Source organism: Excalfactoria chinensis, chromosome 2 (assembly GCF_039878825.1).
Source record: "Excalfactoria chinensis isolate bCotChi1 chromosome 2, bCotChi1.hap2, whole genome shotgun sequence".
Classification (NCBI taxonomy): Eukaryota; Metazoa; Chordata; class Aves; order Galliformes; family Phasianidae; genus Excalfactoria; species Excalfactoria chinensis.
Genome location: NC_092826.1, coordinates 128,655,007 through 128,675,141, shown reverse-complemented (window position 1 = coordinate 128,675,141; position 20,135 = coordinate 128,655,007). Strand labels below are relative to the sequence as shown.

The window sequence follows — 20,135 nt, the reverse complement described above, 5'->3', positions numbered from 1 at the left end:
TTACTCAGATTTTTTCCAGCTGATATATATCCTTTTGTTGCTGGCATGAGGCTCATCCCTGATCCTTATTCCTATGGGAGAAAGGAGACAATCCTTCATCAGTTCCCCTCTTATCCCTTTGCTCGCTCTGATTTTGGTGAACTGCCATGTGGAGCGTTCACGGGGTAAGGGCCACAGGTATGAAATATTTGTCAAAGTTGCCTGGCTGGTGTGGATCCTAAACCAGACATGTGGCAATCATGCAAGAGGGAGGGTGCTTCGTGGTATCGCATTTAGGAGAAATGGGTTGTAAATGAGAAAAAGCTGAAATATAGGATGTTATACGCCAAATACGTGAAAATTCCACTCATTGGAGCTGTTTCAGGAATCTGTTCATATTAACATGTGTTGTTACTATGAGTCAGGCAGAATTTTGCCTCAGTAGTGTTCTCTTGACATCCCTTTGTTCTGGGAGGGCTGGCTTTACCATGTACATAAGACTCAGCTCAGCTTAATGCTAACGAAGAATGTGTGTGTTTAATTTGTTAAAGGGTTTTTATGCCCGTTTCGGGGAAGAGGGGGGATTATTACCATTCCCCCCTAATGAAAAGCAGGATCCTGTCTTGGAAATGTTTACAGTGTAACAAAATGCAGTTATGTTGGGTTGTAAAATTTTAAAGGGGACTGTGGATGGACAGCTCAGCTTGGAGCAAGCAGAGGTTTGCTGATCCTGAGCTCCTCCAGGTTCAGCCAGGCGTCCCCGCCAGCCAGTGCGGGGGGCTCAGGGCAAGGAAGGGGATGTGGCATTATCTCATTTCCTTCCCAGACTTCCTACTACTGTTTTGGGCAATTTATACCTTAAAGAATGCATAAGGCAAACAAATCTTTTTCTCCCCAGTGTATGAAAACCTGTCTTTTGCATTATTAAGCTTCAGAGGAAGGCATGGCTTATCTGGCTCAGATTCTCTGCACGTACAGGAGAATCTGGCCAAAATACATTTCACGGCTTGTCTGTCTGGGTTAGTGTGCTGCTTGCTGTGAGTGAAGGAGAGGAAAGAATCAATGCTTAATACCACAGAGCCTTGCAGAGATTGCTCTTGTATGCTTATCACTGCTAAATAGACAAACAAAGCTAAATGCATTAATAGATACCTGACTGGAAGTGTAAATGAAACAAAAGCTATCAAATCAGGATTTTATCCATTTAATTGCAGAGTAGGTGTTTTCATCAGCCGTGTAATAGTTTATTGCCTTTCAAGGCTTATTTATTGTAATTGATTAATGAAGACTTAGAGCACCATTCTCTTATGTCTAACAAAAGGAATAAAGCTGCAACACCATCTATGTTTCTAATTCACTGGGTCACTGCAGGCCTCCCTTGAAATCTGAGATAATGCATTATTACAGTTCCATGTCACACTGCCTGTTTCCATGAGTAGAAAGCAAGGACAGAAGTCTGACCCGTGAGATGAAGAAGTCAAATCTACATCCTTATCCCATGCTTGCTTAGTCCCACTAACAGCCATCTCGAAAAGTCTGTTCTTTTCTGGATAACAGCTGTAGAAAAAGTCAGAATGAAAATGAGGGAGAGTGGTTCCATGGAAACATTACTGTAGATCTCGAAAGCAGCAATTCCTATGTGATTGTATTAGTTCTGACTTAGTTTTTTAGTATAGAGTGTATGTGTGTATAATGACTGAGTACAGGCTCAAATGCTCAGCAAGCTTGAAAGACCATATTTCAAAAAATTGCTCTGATGAGAGAGGGAAAGGAAGAAGAAAGACAAACTCCATCCCATCTAATGAATTGTGCCCTGGCATATGTGTGGCTCCCACTAGGAACTGAGCGGATGCATTTATGCAGTGTGGTCCCAATTATTGAAACCCATGAGCTGTGTATGTGCTTGGGTTGTATGTGTGTTCATTACCCTGCTTGCTTTCTCAGATAAGTATCTTGTGCCAGAAAAAAAGCTATGCAAGTTTTCTTTCAAAAACTACTGTCAGGCTTTTGACGTAGTTTTAAAATAGCTTATGATGATGCATCCCTAAAGCGACTCCACTAGACTCTAAATTTTCACTGGGAATGATGCTGATCTGCTGTACACATTTTCCTTTCTGAAAGTCATTATCACATGCTTCTCTAAGAAAGACATTTTTATGAGAGGTGGATCACTGGGGTGGGTTTCTTCTGCATGACCAATGTGCCCCACGTGCTGGTCGTAACAAAGCGGTTTCACTGGGCTCTGGGTCATACGGCTGACCTCAGCTAACAAGCTGTTCCTGTTTGTAGGCTACTGGGAATGTTTATTGGCCACTGTTTTCCTCCTTTTTGAGCACATAGTTATTTCCCAACACCCAAATAAATCATAAGGTCGCAAAACTCATAGAAAGTCTGATATTCTCTGTGATGCAGGACACAAAGGAACTAACTTCAAGCTTAGCAGCTTTGAGCATCTATGATATATTTTACCATAATATGAATGCATTCATTGAAGTTATTTATACTTCTTAGTTTGATGATATACACAATAAAATGGAAATGTAATAAAATTGCTCAGTGGGACAAAAAATTATACAGTGATCTTTCAAATTGGTGCAGTTTAACTGTGGTCTCTGTTAAAAAAAAAAAAAAAAAAAGAAAAAGTACTGTAACTGTACTAAACTGAGCTTAAGAGTAATGTTAATTGTCTACATACTTTGTAAGAAAATTATACTAAGGTCGCTACTGAGTTTCTTAATGCAGACTTCAATTAGAAAGTCCCATACTAACATGCTACATTGACAAACTCATTGGTACAAAACCCAGCTATACCAATAGGGAAATACACTCATTTATCAATAGCAGATTTATTCATAATGCAAGTACCAAAGCTGGACAAGAAATTAGTGAAAATAAGTGGTAGTCATTTCCACTCTGCTCCATATTCGCATTTGGTTCAGTTGTTTTGAAATGCTTATCTTCTGGGCCGAAAGTTTCCCAGGCTGCTCCTCTGCTTGAGAATGAATTTGGAAAGAGAGATCTAGGATATGATTCAGGCCTTTTTAAGTACAAGGAATATAAAAACACAGAGACAGGCACACACATGCAAGTGTTCCCACTGGAAAAAAGAAGAGGAAGACCTGTGTTCCTTTTTTTCAGACAGATCTTTAGCCACATTTAGTAAGATCAGAAAGCTGAGATTTGAAAGCAGCCTCCATGAGTAAATGTTCTTTGCACTGCTCTTGTGAAATGCTGAAATGTTATTTAGACTTCCCAAAGCCACAGATGCTTTAAAGTTGCCGTCTACATGAATTACTCATGCTGCTTAAGGGTTGGTTGTTAAAGCGGCAATGTACACAACAAGATGATTTTGTGCTGAGATAACACCCAGCCAGGAAGCATGCAAACACTGTAAGTGGGCTGATCTCTGAACTGGAAATGCTTCTTATTCAGCTTAGTGTGCCTCCTGTGCCAGAGAGCGCTTACAGATGCTACAGCCAAACACTTTGTCCTTCCAAATCTGTGTTCTAGGAAAGACGTAAGGAGAAGCGTTTTGTTTTTTTTCTCTACTGCAGGAGAATGTCAAAGGTCTTCTCAGCATTATAGCAGTATTTAGCTAATAAATCTCTACATTCACACGCCCTAGGACTTCATTTCCAAGCCAGAAAATCTTTGAAAGTTGTGAGCTATTTTCTCAGAATCATCATAGAATGGCGTGGGTTGAAAAAGACCACAATGATCATCTAGTTTCAACTCCCCTTCTATGTGCAGGGTCGCCAACCACCAGACCAGACTGCCCAGAGCCACATCCAGCCTGGCCTTGAATGCCTCCAGGGATGGGGCATCCACAACTTCCTTGGGCAACCTGTTCCAGTGCATCACCACCCTCTGTGTGAAAAACTTCATCCAAATATCTAACCTAAACACCCCCACTCATAGTTTAAAACCATTCCCACTTGTCCTATCACTATACACTCTCATAAACAGACGTTTTATTTTATTGAATTGTAATGTTTTGGTTTTTTTACAGTAGCTTAAGAGAGTCCATGTTCTCCTCCAAACCACTACCAACCATACCTCACCTCACCACAAAAAAGGAAAGAAATTTTAATACATGTACATGATTAAACACAGGCAGGTCAAAACTTCAGTAATTAAGCTCTATGTCTTCCAATAACTCCTCTTTTCCGTAAGTATTCCTTACTCTCTAGTTGTGGGACTATATATAGGTTTTAGTTGTAGCTCCTACAAAAATCAGTGCATTCATTTAGATGTGTCACTCTTCCAGGCTAGAAAGACCCAGCTAAATCATTTATATCAATACCACCTATGTGTAGACACTAACCCACCAGTGGATTTTTCACTTGGCCAATCATTGGTCCAAAGGGAAAGTGGAATAGAAAACATAACAAAGGGGAAAATGTTGAGAAATGCTGAGTTCCAAGTGCCTAACACTGCATTCTTAATGCTCTCTTAATATAGTTCCTAACTGCAAATAAATGAATAAATACCCATCATTTTGTTGCATTTACAGAGCTTCAGGACATGGTTGCCATGGAGGAAAATTGCCATAACTTGTGTCCTAATGCTGATACGTATGTCTGCAATTTCCTTTCTCCTTTAGCCTCTTTCAGTTTCATTAATTACAACTGTTGCTTGGAGAGGTTTTAGACAGCCCACAAGGGACAAATATTTGAGAATTTCAAAAGCTTGAAACTTATTTTATGTTTTGAACTTTCACAGTTTCTGTGAAAAGCTAACATGTACCTAATACTTTTAAAAGTCAAGTTCCATAGGTTATGATTAATATACCACATAGACCCCAAAGGGATAATTACAAATTAATCAGTGGTTCAAAACTCCCAAATGAAGTACTGTAAGGTTGCTATCCCTTTAAAGATTTCCTTTCCTACTTTCATGGAAAGAAAACAAAATCACAGAAGGGTCTGATCTTGGTTTGAGTCAGCCCTTTCTCTTTCTTCAGGTAATCGAGGAACCAAACCAGAAGGTTCCATTACATAGCAGTTAAGTAGGCTTTTTGGTGAACTCAGCAGTACATGCTAACAACACTCATCCAACCACAAGCCATTAAACCAGTTAGGCACTTGAAAACAATGTTTAATGGATATAGAGATGTACAGATAGTGCTTGGCTCCCTGCATATGCATGTGTATGTATATGCATGAGTCTCTGTATGTATGTAATTTAGTCTAAGTCTCCTACAAAAATCATACAAATGTGTTTTATTTTTAACCACGTGAGACTATGCAGCCCTTTCTTCCAGTTCTGTTGCTTAAGAAAACTTTCAAGTTCTGAGTCTCTTTTAGGAAGCCTCGTTCAAAAAACCACAGAAGCCGCTAGGAGTCTTTCCATTATTTCAGGGGAAGCTAGACTGAGTTCATACATTCGAAACACAGTATCTGACTATTTAGGCTTTGTTCCTTGCTGTTTGCAAAATTTCTGGAAAGTTGTTGGCACTCCGTCTCTCTCTTCTGTCTCCACATATGTAAAATGAGAATGACAACTTCACCTCAGAGGAATGCTGCAAAGCTTTACGTATAAACAGATTGGCATACTTGGGTGAAGTTCCTCAACTAACAAGAAGTGTTCTGATGGATGGGTGCCCCTTGGGAGGTCATAAAAACAAAAACAAAACTATGTAATTGAGATTGGGAAATTATTTTTTGGCTTTCATGAGCCTACTTTTATGCAAGATGACTGATTGGTCCTCTTTTTTTCTCTCCTTATCATCTATAATATCTTTACAAATCTAATTATGTGGCTTTATACACAAGTAAGCCAAGACATATCTGAAATGTCCATAGGAAAGAGTATAAAACTCAAACATAGCCAGTGATAAGAAAATTCCTTTAAAAGAAAAAAAATAAAGATTTTTTTTTCCAGTTTCTTAAGCCCTTAAATAGATAAAGTAGCTATGAAAGAACCAGTAAAACTTAGACTACTTTTTATTTTGTGAAAAACACTGGAAAGTTGGCAAGAGGCAAGATTTTGCAGTGAAATAGGGAGGTGAGCAAGTTGTAAATGATTCTAATATCTTCCAGATGGCATATTTTACTTGGGAACTGAGTTTGGAGTAATTAGATGCATGTGAATTTCCTATAAATACTAACCTTCACCAGTGTGACATTAGAAAGCTCCATCATCTCTGATGCCTTTCAACTGCTAAGTGTTTCTTTTTCCGCTACTTAAGTGAAAGTTGTGGATTTGTAAATTTGTCTCATTTGACAGACAGAAATCTTTTTCCATGAAAAGACAGCATTTTTCTATGCCAGAAAGTTATGGACTGCAGTTCCTCACTGAAGAGTTTTAAAATTGAATGTTTCTTCCCAGAAGAGGCCTCCATTTTTATATACTGGGATTATTATATTATAATTTATTACAGTGTGTGGTAAGCAACGAAATCAGTGGAATAAACTTTAACTTCAAGATCAACTATTTTCATTGGTAAAAGGCTTTTTGCAGATAGATGTGCTGAAGACCATAGCTGATGAATTCTGTTACTTCCCCTAGGACTCTACAACACTAAAATGATCAGAGCTGGTCCACAGCCTCCCATTTTGCATGATGTTGTTACATTAACTCCTAGAGTGGATACTGATGTTCACAGTTATGTTGAAGAATTTTCCAAATTTATTTGATGTAAATAGAATTGAAGTAAATAAATGCAATGAAAAATATGCTGTCACCACTTGCACTCTTCAGCCATGTATCAGTGTAAACTGGCTTAGATCCACTGACATAAAGGGGCTAATCTCATTTGCAGCAGCTAAAGATCTATCTGCTGTTCTCAGTGGAGCAGTATAGATAAAGTGCAGATGTAATCTTGCTTATTTAGTTCGTATCTTCAATTCTGCCAGTCCTGGTTATTCAAAGTACATGAGCCAAACAGCCAGAAGCACGTGATAAGATGAAGGATAATCAGATTTTAAAATAGCAATGATTATTTTTATTACTTGTGGGTTTTCGATTTTTATTGGTTAAGGTATGTTGTATATCAGATTCCTCTGCTCTGGCAAGAATTAAAAGCTTGATTTTAACATGGATAATGAAATCTTAGAGTTCTTGATGATGCCAAAAAACAACATAATAACAAAACTGTTGCTAGCAGTCTCAATCAAACAGTTGCAGTGGGCAACTGTTGATCTTCATCCATGTCTTTGTCACATTTTTTCTTTTTCACTACAGCGCTGTCATGCACTAAAATAGACCCTCACTGTTTAATTCTTAATGGAGACCCACTGTCACTTAATGGCATTAGTAAATTATTGAACAGTGTCCAAATCCCAATGGCCTTATTCCCAGAAACCTCTTAGGTTGACAGGACCTTTGTATGAGTAACTTCAGTGAATTTTGGCCCTGGGTGAAGGACATAAAAACAGCAACTCACAAAAGACCGACTGGAACAAAAGCCTCCCAGACTGATAGGCATTTCAGTAACTTACAAATCTCCGACTGGTTGCAAATTGCTTATCTAAATACCCAGGACTTTCAGAGAGTAGTAGGATTCAGATGGTATACCACCTCCCTCTGTGTGTTTCATCCACACCATGCATCCTTCACAACCAAAACCAGCTTCAAAGACTCCTGCCAGAGGTACTTACTGCCACCTCAACCTCACTACCATTGAGCTATGCAGAAGTTCTGATGCAGAGCAGCCTGACAGACACCATAGCTCTGGGCAGAAATACAACCTCTTTGGGGCTGTGCCTAATTTTTTATTTGTAATGGCGTGTGCTTCTTTTTCTTGTCTCTAATAAAGCGGGATTAAGTTTGGTATCCCTGGAGTGCCTGCTGTTCTGGAGCTCTTAGCTCTGGGATACAGATTGCCTCGTGTCACAGGCACCGCAGTAAATCCCACACTGCTAACCCTCAGTCACTAATGGGACACAAATCCACAGTGCAGAATAACTCAAGCTAGTGGTTTAGCTTTCCTTTTGCAATGCCTTCTCCTTGGCTAGAGTGGAGACTTGCAAGGAAGAATAAAAATTGTTATAAAGGCAAAAGAGAGTAAAACTTCTCATAAGCAAAGATAGTCTAGCCAGAGTGGATAATTCCTATCAGGGAGAGATTTAGCAGCTCGGGGATAGGGGAACCGGAGAAAGAAAAGGAATAGAGAGCTGGAGATCTTTTCATTCTTACAGGTGAATAACCAAAATACTCATAACCACCCTATAGATGCATATCATAGTAGGCTGCAGAAAAATATGGTGTATTCTGATGTAAATTAGAGTTGTATATGCTTCACTGATTGTTTCATAAGTAACATGGCAGATATTTAGATTTCAGCTGAGTTCTGCATATGTCTTCAGAAGGGATTATTTCTGGGAAAAATGCATGAGCTTTTGCTGCTCTAATAATGTACAGGATCTGAGCACAGTGTGTCAGGGCATCTGGCTGCAGCACTGCAAGGCTTCCCAGCACCCCACCTTCCCTCCTGCAGCACAGCAGGCAGTTTTGCATCTCAGAGGTCACCAGCATGTTCGCAGCTGAAAACAGATGAGAGCTCTGTTATCACCTACCAGAAACTGGAAATGAAAAATCCACCAAAATCTGTATTCTGCAGCTGTTTATGTTTTTTCACTGCCCAGTGCTCATTTTTATAGGCATGGCTTGGCCTTTTCCTCAAACCTATAACTTACACTTGCCAAAATAAAAAAAACAAACACACACTTAAAGCAATTCCTTCAAGGACTTGCAGAGGAATTCTAGATTCCTTCATCATTCCAGTGGGAAACTTTCCCAGATACAATGTTATGGTACCATAAAACTGGGACCATTCAGTGTGCACATGCCCAGGCACCGTCTGGGAGGAGCAGAGCAGCACGAGAGCCCTGCAGTCCAGTAGGTTCCCACACCCCACACAGCACCAGAAGGTTAGTTAGAGGGCAGAGTGAACACAAATGGGATATCCAGGGGGAGCCAGCAAGAAGGGAATGCTTTTTACCTCTTGGAATACCAGCTCCATGAGTACACCCACTGAACCCACCAGCACGCATGAGCTCATGCGATGGTCTTTCACCTGAATCTTGGAGCAGTGGTTAGCACTGTGTTTTTATTTACGTCTCCACGCCATAAACCCTGGAGGACTATAACATTACGAGAAATATTTGCCACACCATTGGCAGCAGTAACTGAGCGAAGAAATGCCAAGTGGGAAATCCAAATTTGCAAACTCAGTTCTCTGGGCTGCACGCCAAGGCTGTCTGGGCACCGCGGAGGTGACACATTTAGTCTCCTCGCAGGGATGCCAGCATGCCAACTGCATCCCTGGCACAGCATCTTCTCCTGACAAACTTATGGAGAAGAACTGCTACCAAGTCCAGAGGGAGATGCAAGCTGCTTCCTGAGCTTCCTTTCAAGTTGTGACTGTACTTTCCTCCATTTACGAGAACAGTTGTTTGCAATATACTGCAGTCTCCAGTAGAAATTTGAAAAGTGCAGAAGTGACAGCAGGTCTTTGGTTTCCAAGTATAAACTAGTAAAACCCAGAGTAAGTTAATTTCCCTATGAAAAAAATCCATTAATACTCAGTTACTGCAGCCCAGCTTTCAGATGTTGCTGCCAGTGTGGGAGAATCCAAACCCATCTGTTTATTGCCAAACTCAGGGCAGGATCGCCAGAACATGAAGGCTGTGAGGCTGATCTCTACAGCTTCCTGTTTTCAAGTCTTACTTCATACCTATTGTCTCACAGCTCAACTTCTTTCCTTTCCGTCATTTTTCAGAGGAACGGAAAAAATCTGAGAAATCTGCCATCCTTCTGCAGGGCACTAAGACCTATAACTTGCAAAATCCATTAGAAGGCAGCTTTTTAGTAACCAGATTGTGTCACCTAGAATTGCACAGCAGCCAGACAGAGCACAGTAAATTACAGTTCTATTGGTATAAGGGGAAATGGGAAGGTGTGGGCAGGCTGTTTGTACAGAGGTGGAGATACGGGAGAGTGAGAAATTAATCTTAATGTTTTTTACAGAATATTACTTCCTATAATAGCAAAACTGGTACTTATTTATCCCTGATTTTTTTGGTTGTGTGCAACTTGTTAAGACTGTAGAAGATGGTTAATCTTTATGTGCAGAAAAAAAAATAAAAATATGCTGAATTCAATTTTTTTTTCATTATACAAAGAGTAAAAAAGCATGTAAAATGTGATTCACGTTTTTAGTTAAAATTGTTCATAAGATCTAATCATTCAGTAGCAGTGTTCTTGTCAATATTAATTTGAAAAATCATCTACTTTTGAGGCTTGAGCAATGAATGGCATCAGTAAAACTGGTGAAGTAATGCTGTTAGAGAGAGAATAGCAAAGACCTGCTTGGAAATGGGAAGGGATTAACATACCTGAACCCCACAAGTGTCAGATGATGCAAAACACAAATAGCTTTAAGCACCTGCATCTGTTTATATTCCTAAGCATAATCATAACATCGCCAAAAATGAAAAAAGAAAAGGGGGGAGATAAATCTTCCTGAAGTCCTTTAATAGCTCATCTCCCAAATTTCAGATCCTCACATGTATACATCATAATGAAATTACAGTAAAAAAAAAAAAAAAAAAAAAAAAAAAAAAAAAAAAAGGTCTAATTATATTTTTTAAAGCAGCTTACTTAAAGTATCCATAAAATTTTTTCAGAAGTGAACATTTCCTCTTTGTGTTTCCACTAATCTGAGCAGGGGCAGTGAAGCTAGCTAGCTGAGCAATAGCTACTAGAAAAATCAAATCCACTGAATGAAATGCAGTTAACACAATATTTCACATATGTTAATGCTTACGGTTCCATCAGTGTCAGCTTTATTTTCTACTTGATATACACTAAAGCTGGCACACGGTTTTAACTGATGAGGTAATGTCATTTTTAATTTAAGGAGCCTTAAGCCGTCCACTTTAACTAGTGATATCATCTCTGCAGTTGTCTTATGGGACTTCATGTAAACATAAGTAATGTGCCCTGGATGGTTTGAAACAGGGTTGTTAAAAATGACATTGGTCATCATGAAGACATTTTTTTTTCCTTTGATCTCTTTAAAAATGTCAGACACACTTTACTGTCCTGTCAGTTTTAGCTCTTCCTTGTATATTAATATGCTCAGAACATTTCAGTGAACCCAACAGAGGAATAAAGGTCTAAACAAATTAATGGCTACATTTCAATGTCAGTTGTTGTAGGATAATGAAAAGTAAATGGGATTGTCTGGCTAACAGCAACCTGTGAAGTGAAACGGCAGCACAGCTGAGACACAAAGAGGCACAGACAAGGCAAAAGCTTTCACTGCAACCCAGCAGAGAGCAGAGCAGAACCTGGTCTAAATGCCACCGCATTTTAGAGAAGATTAAACCAGTTCTTCAGATTGTGTCTGCGCATCCTTCCTGCCCAGAGCCAAGTGAAATCATCTGCTAATAAAACATAAAACCCGACCTGTCTCTGCATCTGAACCTTGTGCCTCTCTGACTAGGATGCTCATTTGTATGCTATGGGTTGGCTTGGTGCACCAAGCTGCCAGCCCTACACAGCCCCCTGCAATCAAGGTGTGAGACCCAGCCACTCAGACTGGCATTGCTGGTGGCACAGCTCAGGGTCCCTGCTATGACTGCTGCTCCTAGGCACACTTTTGCTTTTGTACATTTGTACTTTCTTTTATGAAGTCCTTGGGAATCTAGCAAGTAAGCAGGGGAGGGTTTAGCCCAGCCTGTTTGGCAATCACATGCTGTGTAGGCAAGAATACTGTAGTGTGCACTCCTTGGCTCAAAAACCTACTCAAAGGTGCTTTGTAATGAGGGATGGTTCATCTGAGTAAACTCAAGTGTTGTGATAGATGTGTGGATTTTGAGATTTGCTGAAAATTGTTCATCCAGCTATCAGGGAAAAGAGCAGATTTTTCTATCTGCAGCATGGTGGAGTTTTGAAGAAAATCTAATGCTTTGGGATTTATTTATTATTCCGTGGACATATGTTTGGAGGACAGCATATGGAAATGAAAGTATTGTTCATGAAGAGCTCCAGCTAAAAAGATGTTTCTGAATTCATAACAGAACTTCACAGTTTGAAAAGAATGCTATGCATTATGTATTGATAACAACACCACATAGACAAAGGAACACAATTTAATAATGCAGAATTGTGCTCATGAGATTTCCTTTTTTTTTTTTTTTGTGTTAATTGGTTACTCTAGCTGACATTGTCTGCAAGCATAATGGACACCATTCTTCCTAATAGTTCCATGTTGCCAGATGATGTCTACAGACATAATGTAGTCCATTTTAATTATTTCATTTTGCTTACATCTTTCAGCATAATGCATTTTCCAAGCAAGCTAGCATTTTTCTTGATTATCTATGTTGTGTTATGGTTTCTAAATTAATTAGGTCTCCTTCTTTCCTGGAAGTTAAAAGTTTCTTCCTTCCATTTGTCTACCAGGTATGATTACGTTGAAGTGATTGATGGAGATAATGCTGAAGGACGCTTATGGGGAAAGTACTGTGGAAAAATTGCTCCCCCTCCTTTAGTGTCTTCAGGACCTTATCTTTTTATTAAATTCGTTTCCGACTATGAAACACATGGAGCAGGATTTTCTATCCGCTATGAAGTTTTCAAAAGAGGTGAGAAACAATTCTTTGTTATACAGCTCCTAACCCGTGACTTCTACTTTCATCAAAAAGTTCACCATATTTTTTAGGGGTGGGGGGAATACAGGAAAATATTTGAAAGAGAAGATTGCGTTACCTTTGTCATCATGATGTGGTACATGTATTCAGTGGGTGGAAAGTGTTAAGGAAGCAATGGGTCAGCTGTATGTGAGAACTGACTCCTCTGGGTGTAATCTGATAGTCTTCATCAGCTGTTTGTTTGGACCTTCTTAAAACCATTAGCTTTCTTCTTTTGTGTGATAATAATTACTGTATGATTTACAGTGTTTCAGCCCTAACAACACAGTAACCTTCTGAGTCCCTGACTTAACTCTGGTTAGTGCTCACCCTGCATTCCCAAGAGACAGCTGTAAGCTCAGAAAGGACCAAAGTGCACATGGGCAGCAGATGATGTCGCTGTACCGTCCACAAATCATGTTTGCTAGCTTAAGGAGTGGGGAAGGTCACACAGTTCAGAAACATGTCCTACTGGGTGATTGTTCAGAGAGCACAGATAGCTGTACATGGTGCAAATAAAGCCCAGAGAACCAGTCAAGGGTTAACCAACCCAGTAGAGAGTTACTCTTTGATATCTCTCTGAGCCAACAGCTAGAAGGACAGTGAGATCATGTTTGGCATACACCTTCCCTATAGCTGGATGGAGACAAATAATTCATTTACTCTATTCCTGGAGAACACAAGACCAAAACTAGTTAGTGTACAAAAAGACAAAAAGCTCAGAATGGAGAGACAAACAAATATTGGCTTTGATGTCAGTGTTTAGAGTCATGTTTACAAAAGCAGCTCAAAGGTCCAGACTTCCAGAACAATCCCCTCCCAGTTACTGCTACATTTTCAGAACCAGTTCAGTTCCCTTATATGTACCTAATCCAGAGCCAGATCTTCAACTGCATTCAGTGCACACACTTGTAGGCAGCTGTACTGTTAATGAGGAGAACTGCAGTTGTGAGGTCTCTGTTGCATGCTAGTGCTGCTCTGCACAGTGCTAATTGGGGCCACAGACCTCTTGGTCACCATCTTCCCTGCCTGTAAGTCCACTCCTGGCTCTCTGAAATTCTTTTGGTGACCTTCAGGGTCAAATTTTTTGAAAGAACTCATCATCCAAGTGACACCAAGCTTTCCTGAAAAAATATCCCTGTTTATTCTCGTGTCTTTAGGAAGCTAAGTTCTTGAAATCACATCCTAAAGTTTCTTGATGCTTATATATACACTACCATCTGTAATGAAGATGAAGGCTGAAACACAGAGAACAAGTGAAATACTAGTGAGTAGTCTGAGAAACAATCTATTTTAGCAAATGGATGTTTCCAATAAGAAAAGCTTTAATTTATTTTCTAACAGTGAAGCTGTGAGTCAGAACTCTGACAGGAATGTTGTGCTTATTTCCTTGTGCGGTCATTTGCATTTCTCAGTGATGCATATTAACCATGTTAAGAAGGCATTATGAGTGTGATTTTACACACAGAGAAGTCAAGAAACTCAAAATTATGGCACCCAGAGCAACTTTAACTCTAGTTCATTCCACATAAATGGTATTTTAAGGCAGCAAAGTTATCACCAGGTACAGCATTAGAAAACATTTTGTGTACACAAAGGGCACAAGTTATAGTTGCAGTGGGAATGCAGCTCTTTTTAACTTTTGAGTTAATGCACAGATGCTATTCCAAATTTGCATTTTAATTTCTATACCAAATGAAGCTGACCAGTTTACCCTGTTCTGCGGATGAAGCTCAGGTGCGCACATCTACCATGCTCTTCTTTAGCATACCTTTAAAACCTTGCTTAACCATCTCCCAGATAGGAGAGGCATTAAAATGATCCCAATCTCAACATCCTGTGGTGCTAAGCCAAAGGCTGAGCTGTACTCCAGCATTTCTGCATTACAGGATGTGAAAGTATCGTCAGCTGTGGAAAAGGAAAGCTTCCTTACAGTGTCCTGAATTCTCAGCCTAGCACTCAGAGGTTCACACACCATGGAAACTGTGATTTACCATGATAAATGCAGAATGGGCTTTGAGAATAGGATCACATGTAATCTCTGTGCCTTGGAAGTATTCATTCTGTTTGGTCTCCACAAGAGCCTTTTCTTCCAGCTTCCCACAAATACCTCTCCATGGAGTTCCTTGTATCCTCAGTGTTGATTTAATTCCTGAAGTTTCTTCATGTCAATAAAGGGTCAAAATCTGTAGAGGGCATTTTAGTAAGGCAGCTTTTCTGAAAACAATTTTTATTTCTTGCACCAGATTGGCTTGAACGTCTAATACAAGCTGGTACTGAGGTTCCATGTGTGAGTGTAAGGAGTCTGTCAATCCTGCACTCACAGAGCCAGGATTTGGCTGTTTAATAAAGCAATAATGATCCTGGCTTACATTTTATACTGCATCTCTTATTGGATTCCAAGAAGAGTAAAGAGCACTTTCTGCTATGAATGGCATACTCACTCCAAAGCTGTTTTATCCTGGAACAGCAGCTACTGGTGGGAGTGAGGAGCAACAACCAGAATATAACCCTCCCATATGTGAGACTGAGACAAGGGAACAACAAGGAGAGGAGAGAAATATCCGGCTAATGTGTATGGGTGCAATTTAATAGCAGGCAAAATGTAATTTCCCAAATTGGAATGGGTCAGGTTAAGTGAGCATTAATTTCTACATCTTCCAAAATATGCCATGAAATGTTCTGAACGCTGATGTGATAGCTCAAGCATTTCCCATCAGTGTCTGCTGAAGGACAAAAATACCTGAACTGATTACATTCATTCAGCCCTCTCTCTTGCCTGCTGAATTTACTTGGGAGATAGCCAAATCTGTGGGGGGTAATATGTTTGGCACATTCACAAGGAAAACATTTTCTGTGGTGAAATAAGAGTATGCATATATGCAACAAGCCAGACTGTTTTCCCTCAATGATCTGTGTTAAGCGTTAGAATCCTCTAAGGCTACTGACTACAATCTCTAAGGAAGCTGTGCATCCTCATCCAAACCAAAAGCTCTCACATGCTCATACAGGCCTGTTGCAGCTCAACTCTGTTGCCTGCATCCTTCCTTTTCTCCATGTCAGAAGAGCTTCATCTGAGCCATCCTCCCCAAACTCCCCAGATCAGCTGCCACTCACAGATGCCACGAACCCCATCAATCACTTTACATTAAACTGTGAGTGTCAAAAGGCAGAGAGAGGGGTACCTGAGTTGACCCTGTGGGAAGATATGTGGGCAGAGCCTGTGGCTTACTCAGAGCACACCTGCAGGTGTGGGATCCACAGAGAGGATTTCTGAGGACATAAACAAGGGAGAAACACAATCTGTCGACAAGAGGCTCTGGTTTTAGTCCCGTTTGTTCACAAAGGCAAATCCAGTGACCTGGCCTTTCATACCCTTGCTCCTCCATTGCTACCTGCCTCCTCCACCAATAGCAGTATTAGGGGCAACACGCTGTGCCATGGTAGGGACATTGGGGAAAGCCAGCATGTCAACATTGACATTAGGTGACTTCTAGCAACACCGCCTGTAATCACACAGTTTGTCATGCCTGCACTAACAGCAACATTTTACTGGTGCACCTGTGTCAACACCACTCAGACTGAGTCACTCACCCTTGGTACATGTACGAATTACCTTTCACATTTAGTTTGTCAAGAAGGCATAGGTCACATCTGGCAGAGTTACTGAGTCAGTGCTCCAGGAATCTGAAACCACTACTCCCTCTACTGAATTCACTCACTCTCTTTCGTAAAAATTTCTATTTCACCAATAAAAGCCTGTCAGCCATAAGATTTAAAGATCTGAGCTTGAAGGGGCTATAATTATTTCTCTAGGGCTCTGTTGAGATTTCTGCAGCTTACACTTTCATTGTTCCCACATGACTTTGTATTTGTCATAATTTTTTCTAGAGCTGGTACAAGTTTTCATATTGTTCTATACAAATTGAAAATTGGAGATCAGACAGTGTATGTGAATTGTGCTTTAAAAACCTTACTATCAATAATATGAACAAGCTGGCTGAATGATTAATACAGCAATTAAAATGAGGTGTTTCATTGAAAAGCCACCTTTGCTGCTGGGGAGACAATACAGCCTAATTTGTTTTCCAGCTAACTGCTTTGTTAGTAACATAGTGTTAAGCCAGGTGAATTTTTCTTTCTCTTGCAGGACCTGAATGCTCCAGAAACTTTACTTCATCAAGTGGAATGATAAAGTCCCCTGGATTCCCTGAAAAATATCCCAATAGCCTTGAATGCACTTACATTATCTTTGCACCAAAGATGTCGGAGATTATACTGGAATTTGAAAGCTTTGAACTAGAACCTGATTCAAATACTCCAGGGGGAGCATTCTGTCGCTATGACCGATTGGAAATCTGGGACGGATTCCCTGATGGTAAGAGAAAAATGGACTGTGATACACATAACCATTACTCCATAGTGGGCCGCAGAAGGCACATTCTCATTTTTTTAATGCCATAGTACAGAGGTCCTTGTTTGATTTATGTGAAATGAGTTGAATTGAAGAGAAATGGGGAAAATACTCTGTAAATTCATTCAGTAAAGCATATCACAGTGTGAATGATTTTTTTATGAAATATGCTTAATTTTGAACAGTTGGCTCAGAGAAAAACTCTATTTTTGGATAGAATATGTGGTGGACCTCGTACACTGAAATAAATCAAACACAAAACCTTTTAACAGATCCCTAGACTTTCACAGATAACACATTGGAATTATCCAGTAATTTCTAGAAACTTACACAAATTGGAGTTCAAGTCTTAACCCTCCAACTGCAGAAGGAACAAGGTTTCAGACCAGCTACCAAAGCAGAGTATTTTTGTGCCAGAGCAAACATAGCAACCGCGCAGTCCAAATCACACTTGATGAACTCAGGTCAATGGGCAGTCCCCAGTTAGCCATTCAGGTAGCATTGGTCATCGGATACCACAGGGTTCTTTGCTCAAAGTGCTCTCTCTTCCAGCAGTACAAACAAATCCAAAGGCTTTCTCTTAATTTGTTATAATTTCTGATTAACTAGGCACACATGACAGGATGGATATGGTGGTGCCCTACTGGAATTTATTTCTCTGCCATCTCAGTAATTTTCCACTTATCTGTTGACCACACTTAACCTTGTGTAAACTGGAGAAGTGCATTGCTAGATCTTGGCAGAGGCTGAGGAGACATTCAGCCCTCATATCACCCCATGCCCAATCTCATGCCCTTTTTTAACAGAGATGGTTGAACAAAATAGTGATGTGATTTCTTTATTTTTCCTTTTTTTTTTTTTTTTTTCTTTTTTCCACTAAAAGGGGCTGCTCAAGCTGAGTGCCTACCCTTTGGGGTGTCCAAACACCCATACAGATTGTGAAAACAGCTATGTCAAGCTGTCTGTGATGCCTTTTTCACTGTTTCTATGCACAGTGCAGCCTGATAAAGAGAAGTATCCTGTAGCTGTCTTTTTTCTTCTTTCTTTTCTAACTGGTGACAAAATTCATTGGCTGAGGATTGATATTGTTTGTGTTGGGTGCTAATTACAGATATTTTAGTTTTCTTTTGGTGTGATAACCCATTCTAAATAATAGATATTTTCTGTCAGTTTCTACAAACTGCAAATGCTACATAAATATTTCATTTAAATGAAAACATATAACTTTAGGAACATATTTTAATAACACATTTGAACTTGTCTGCCTTCTTAGATAAATCCTCAATATCATTTTAATTAAAATTTTTATTGATGCTGCAGTAAAAAAAAAAAAAAGTGCTTTTTAATGTATATCTGTTCTTCCTTTTTGTTTTATGCTTAATGGGTTTATCGTGGCTCTTTTCAATCCTCTCCAACAAACAGGGAAGAAAGAGCCATGTCAGTAACTGCAAGTAGTATTTAATGCCTCAGTTAGGAAAACAGTATTGTAACAATACAATAACGATGTCTGGAACATTTAATAATAGCTTTATTTGTACATAGGCCAAATCCTTTCAAGCTAAATTCCTGTAGAGCTTGGATTTCAACTGATATGTGAAAAGATGATCCAGTCAATCAATTTGTGTAATGTAACCAAAAAAAAAAATGCATTATTGTTAGTGTCAGAGGGTTTCAAAGCAGTAATTTCCTGGTTCAAGACAGTGACTGAGCCATATTGAAGAGCAATTAACAACAGACATTATCTGCCTTCCAATTCCCTCACAAACTGTCTAAATCCAAACTGCTCCTGACATCCAATAAGGGTGTTTCGTGTTTGTAAATGTTTCCTTAGATACATGCTGTTGGATCTGGTGGCATTGTAAGGAAACATTTGCTACATCATTGTTCTGTAGGATGTTCCTCAGCCAGAGGTCAGGCTCTCTTGTTTAACTTAACAGAGATGAAGAGGATGTGTTTATTCATGTGATACATGCGTCACAAGATGACTGCTTGGGAGGGAGAAGAACTGTTTCTACCAGAGAGCAAAGGAGACATGGGAAACTGCTGGGATGACCCGGCTGTTAATAGAAGATAGAAATTAAAAGTTTCTAGGTACCAAAAAGAGAATGTCCAGGTAATAAGGAAGTCAACATAAATCTAATTTGCATCTACATAGAAATAGCATGTTTCCAAAAAATGTTAGCTAATACTCCCTTACACATTTTTTCACCCACATCAGCTGATGCTTTCCCCAGCCATTCCCAAACGTGGTTTGGAATGCAGCAGGTCTAGATGGCACATTGAATACAGCTATCCTGCTTCAGAGGGAGGAGCCATCTGGGAGCAAGCTCACTCTGATAATCTGCTCCTCTGGCCACTGACCATAGGTCCAGAGGGTGCTCCCTGGCCACCTTTACTTCCTGATATTCACACAGCCATGCAGAAGGAAGCTATTTTTCTTTGCTGTACTGGGTTACTGCTCACACTCCCAGTTGTGATAGAGGTTAAAGCCCTCATTGCACTGCACTTATATAAACAGAGTCGAAGGATGTCTAGCTCTAATAATAGGGCAGACAGCTGAACTTAGAGGAAACAAACGCACAAAAAAAGAAGTTTGATTTTTATGTTTGTTTGGTTGGGTTTTTTTGTTTGTTTTACTATAAAAACTTTTTAATTAAAAAAAAAAAAAAAAAAAAAAAAAAAAGTATATCCTTCTGTTCAAGTTCCCAGATCCAAGCAAAACATCCCTGTTTTCTTGGTATGATTATGTTGGGGTTTTTTTAATACAACACAAAGAGAAGTTTGATGGAAACTAGTTGTGGCTATATTCAGGGTAGAATGAGGTGGGCATCCCCTGGACATGATGCTCCACTGTAAAAGCAGGAGTTCCCCAGAAAGCAGGTGTCAGTGTGTGAGCTAGACATTGACAGTCCCACTGTTCCAAGCAGAGAACAGGACCCCACCCTGATCCTGGTCTCAGACACCTCCTCTGGAGGTGCTCATCTCATTGACTATTCTGGGAGTCAATTGGCTATTCTGTGAATCACAAACTCAGTTGTAAACTTTAGGTACCTAAGTTAGTGCAGATAAAAATCCTCCTAAGCTGAGTGCTTTCACTCTGG

At 39.8% G+C, this 20,135-nt stretch overlaps 1 protein-coding gene across 1 annotated transcript in view; it reads left to right on the top strand.

Moving 5' to 3' along the window:
• NRP1 (neuropilin 1) overlaps positions 1–20,135 on the top strand; it is a 105,413-nt gene that overhangs the window by 32,959 nt on the left and 52,319 nt on the right. Inside the window, 2 exon segments of the mRNA XM_072329170.1 lie at positions 12,394–12,575; positions 16,771–16,998. Coding sequence (XP_072185271.1) covers positions 12,394–12,575; positions 16,771–16,998 — 410 coding nt within the window.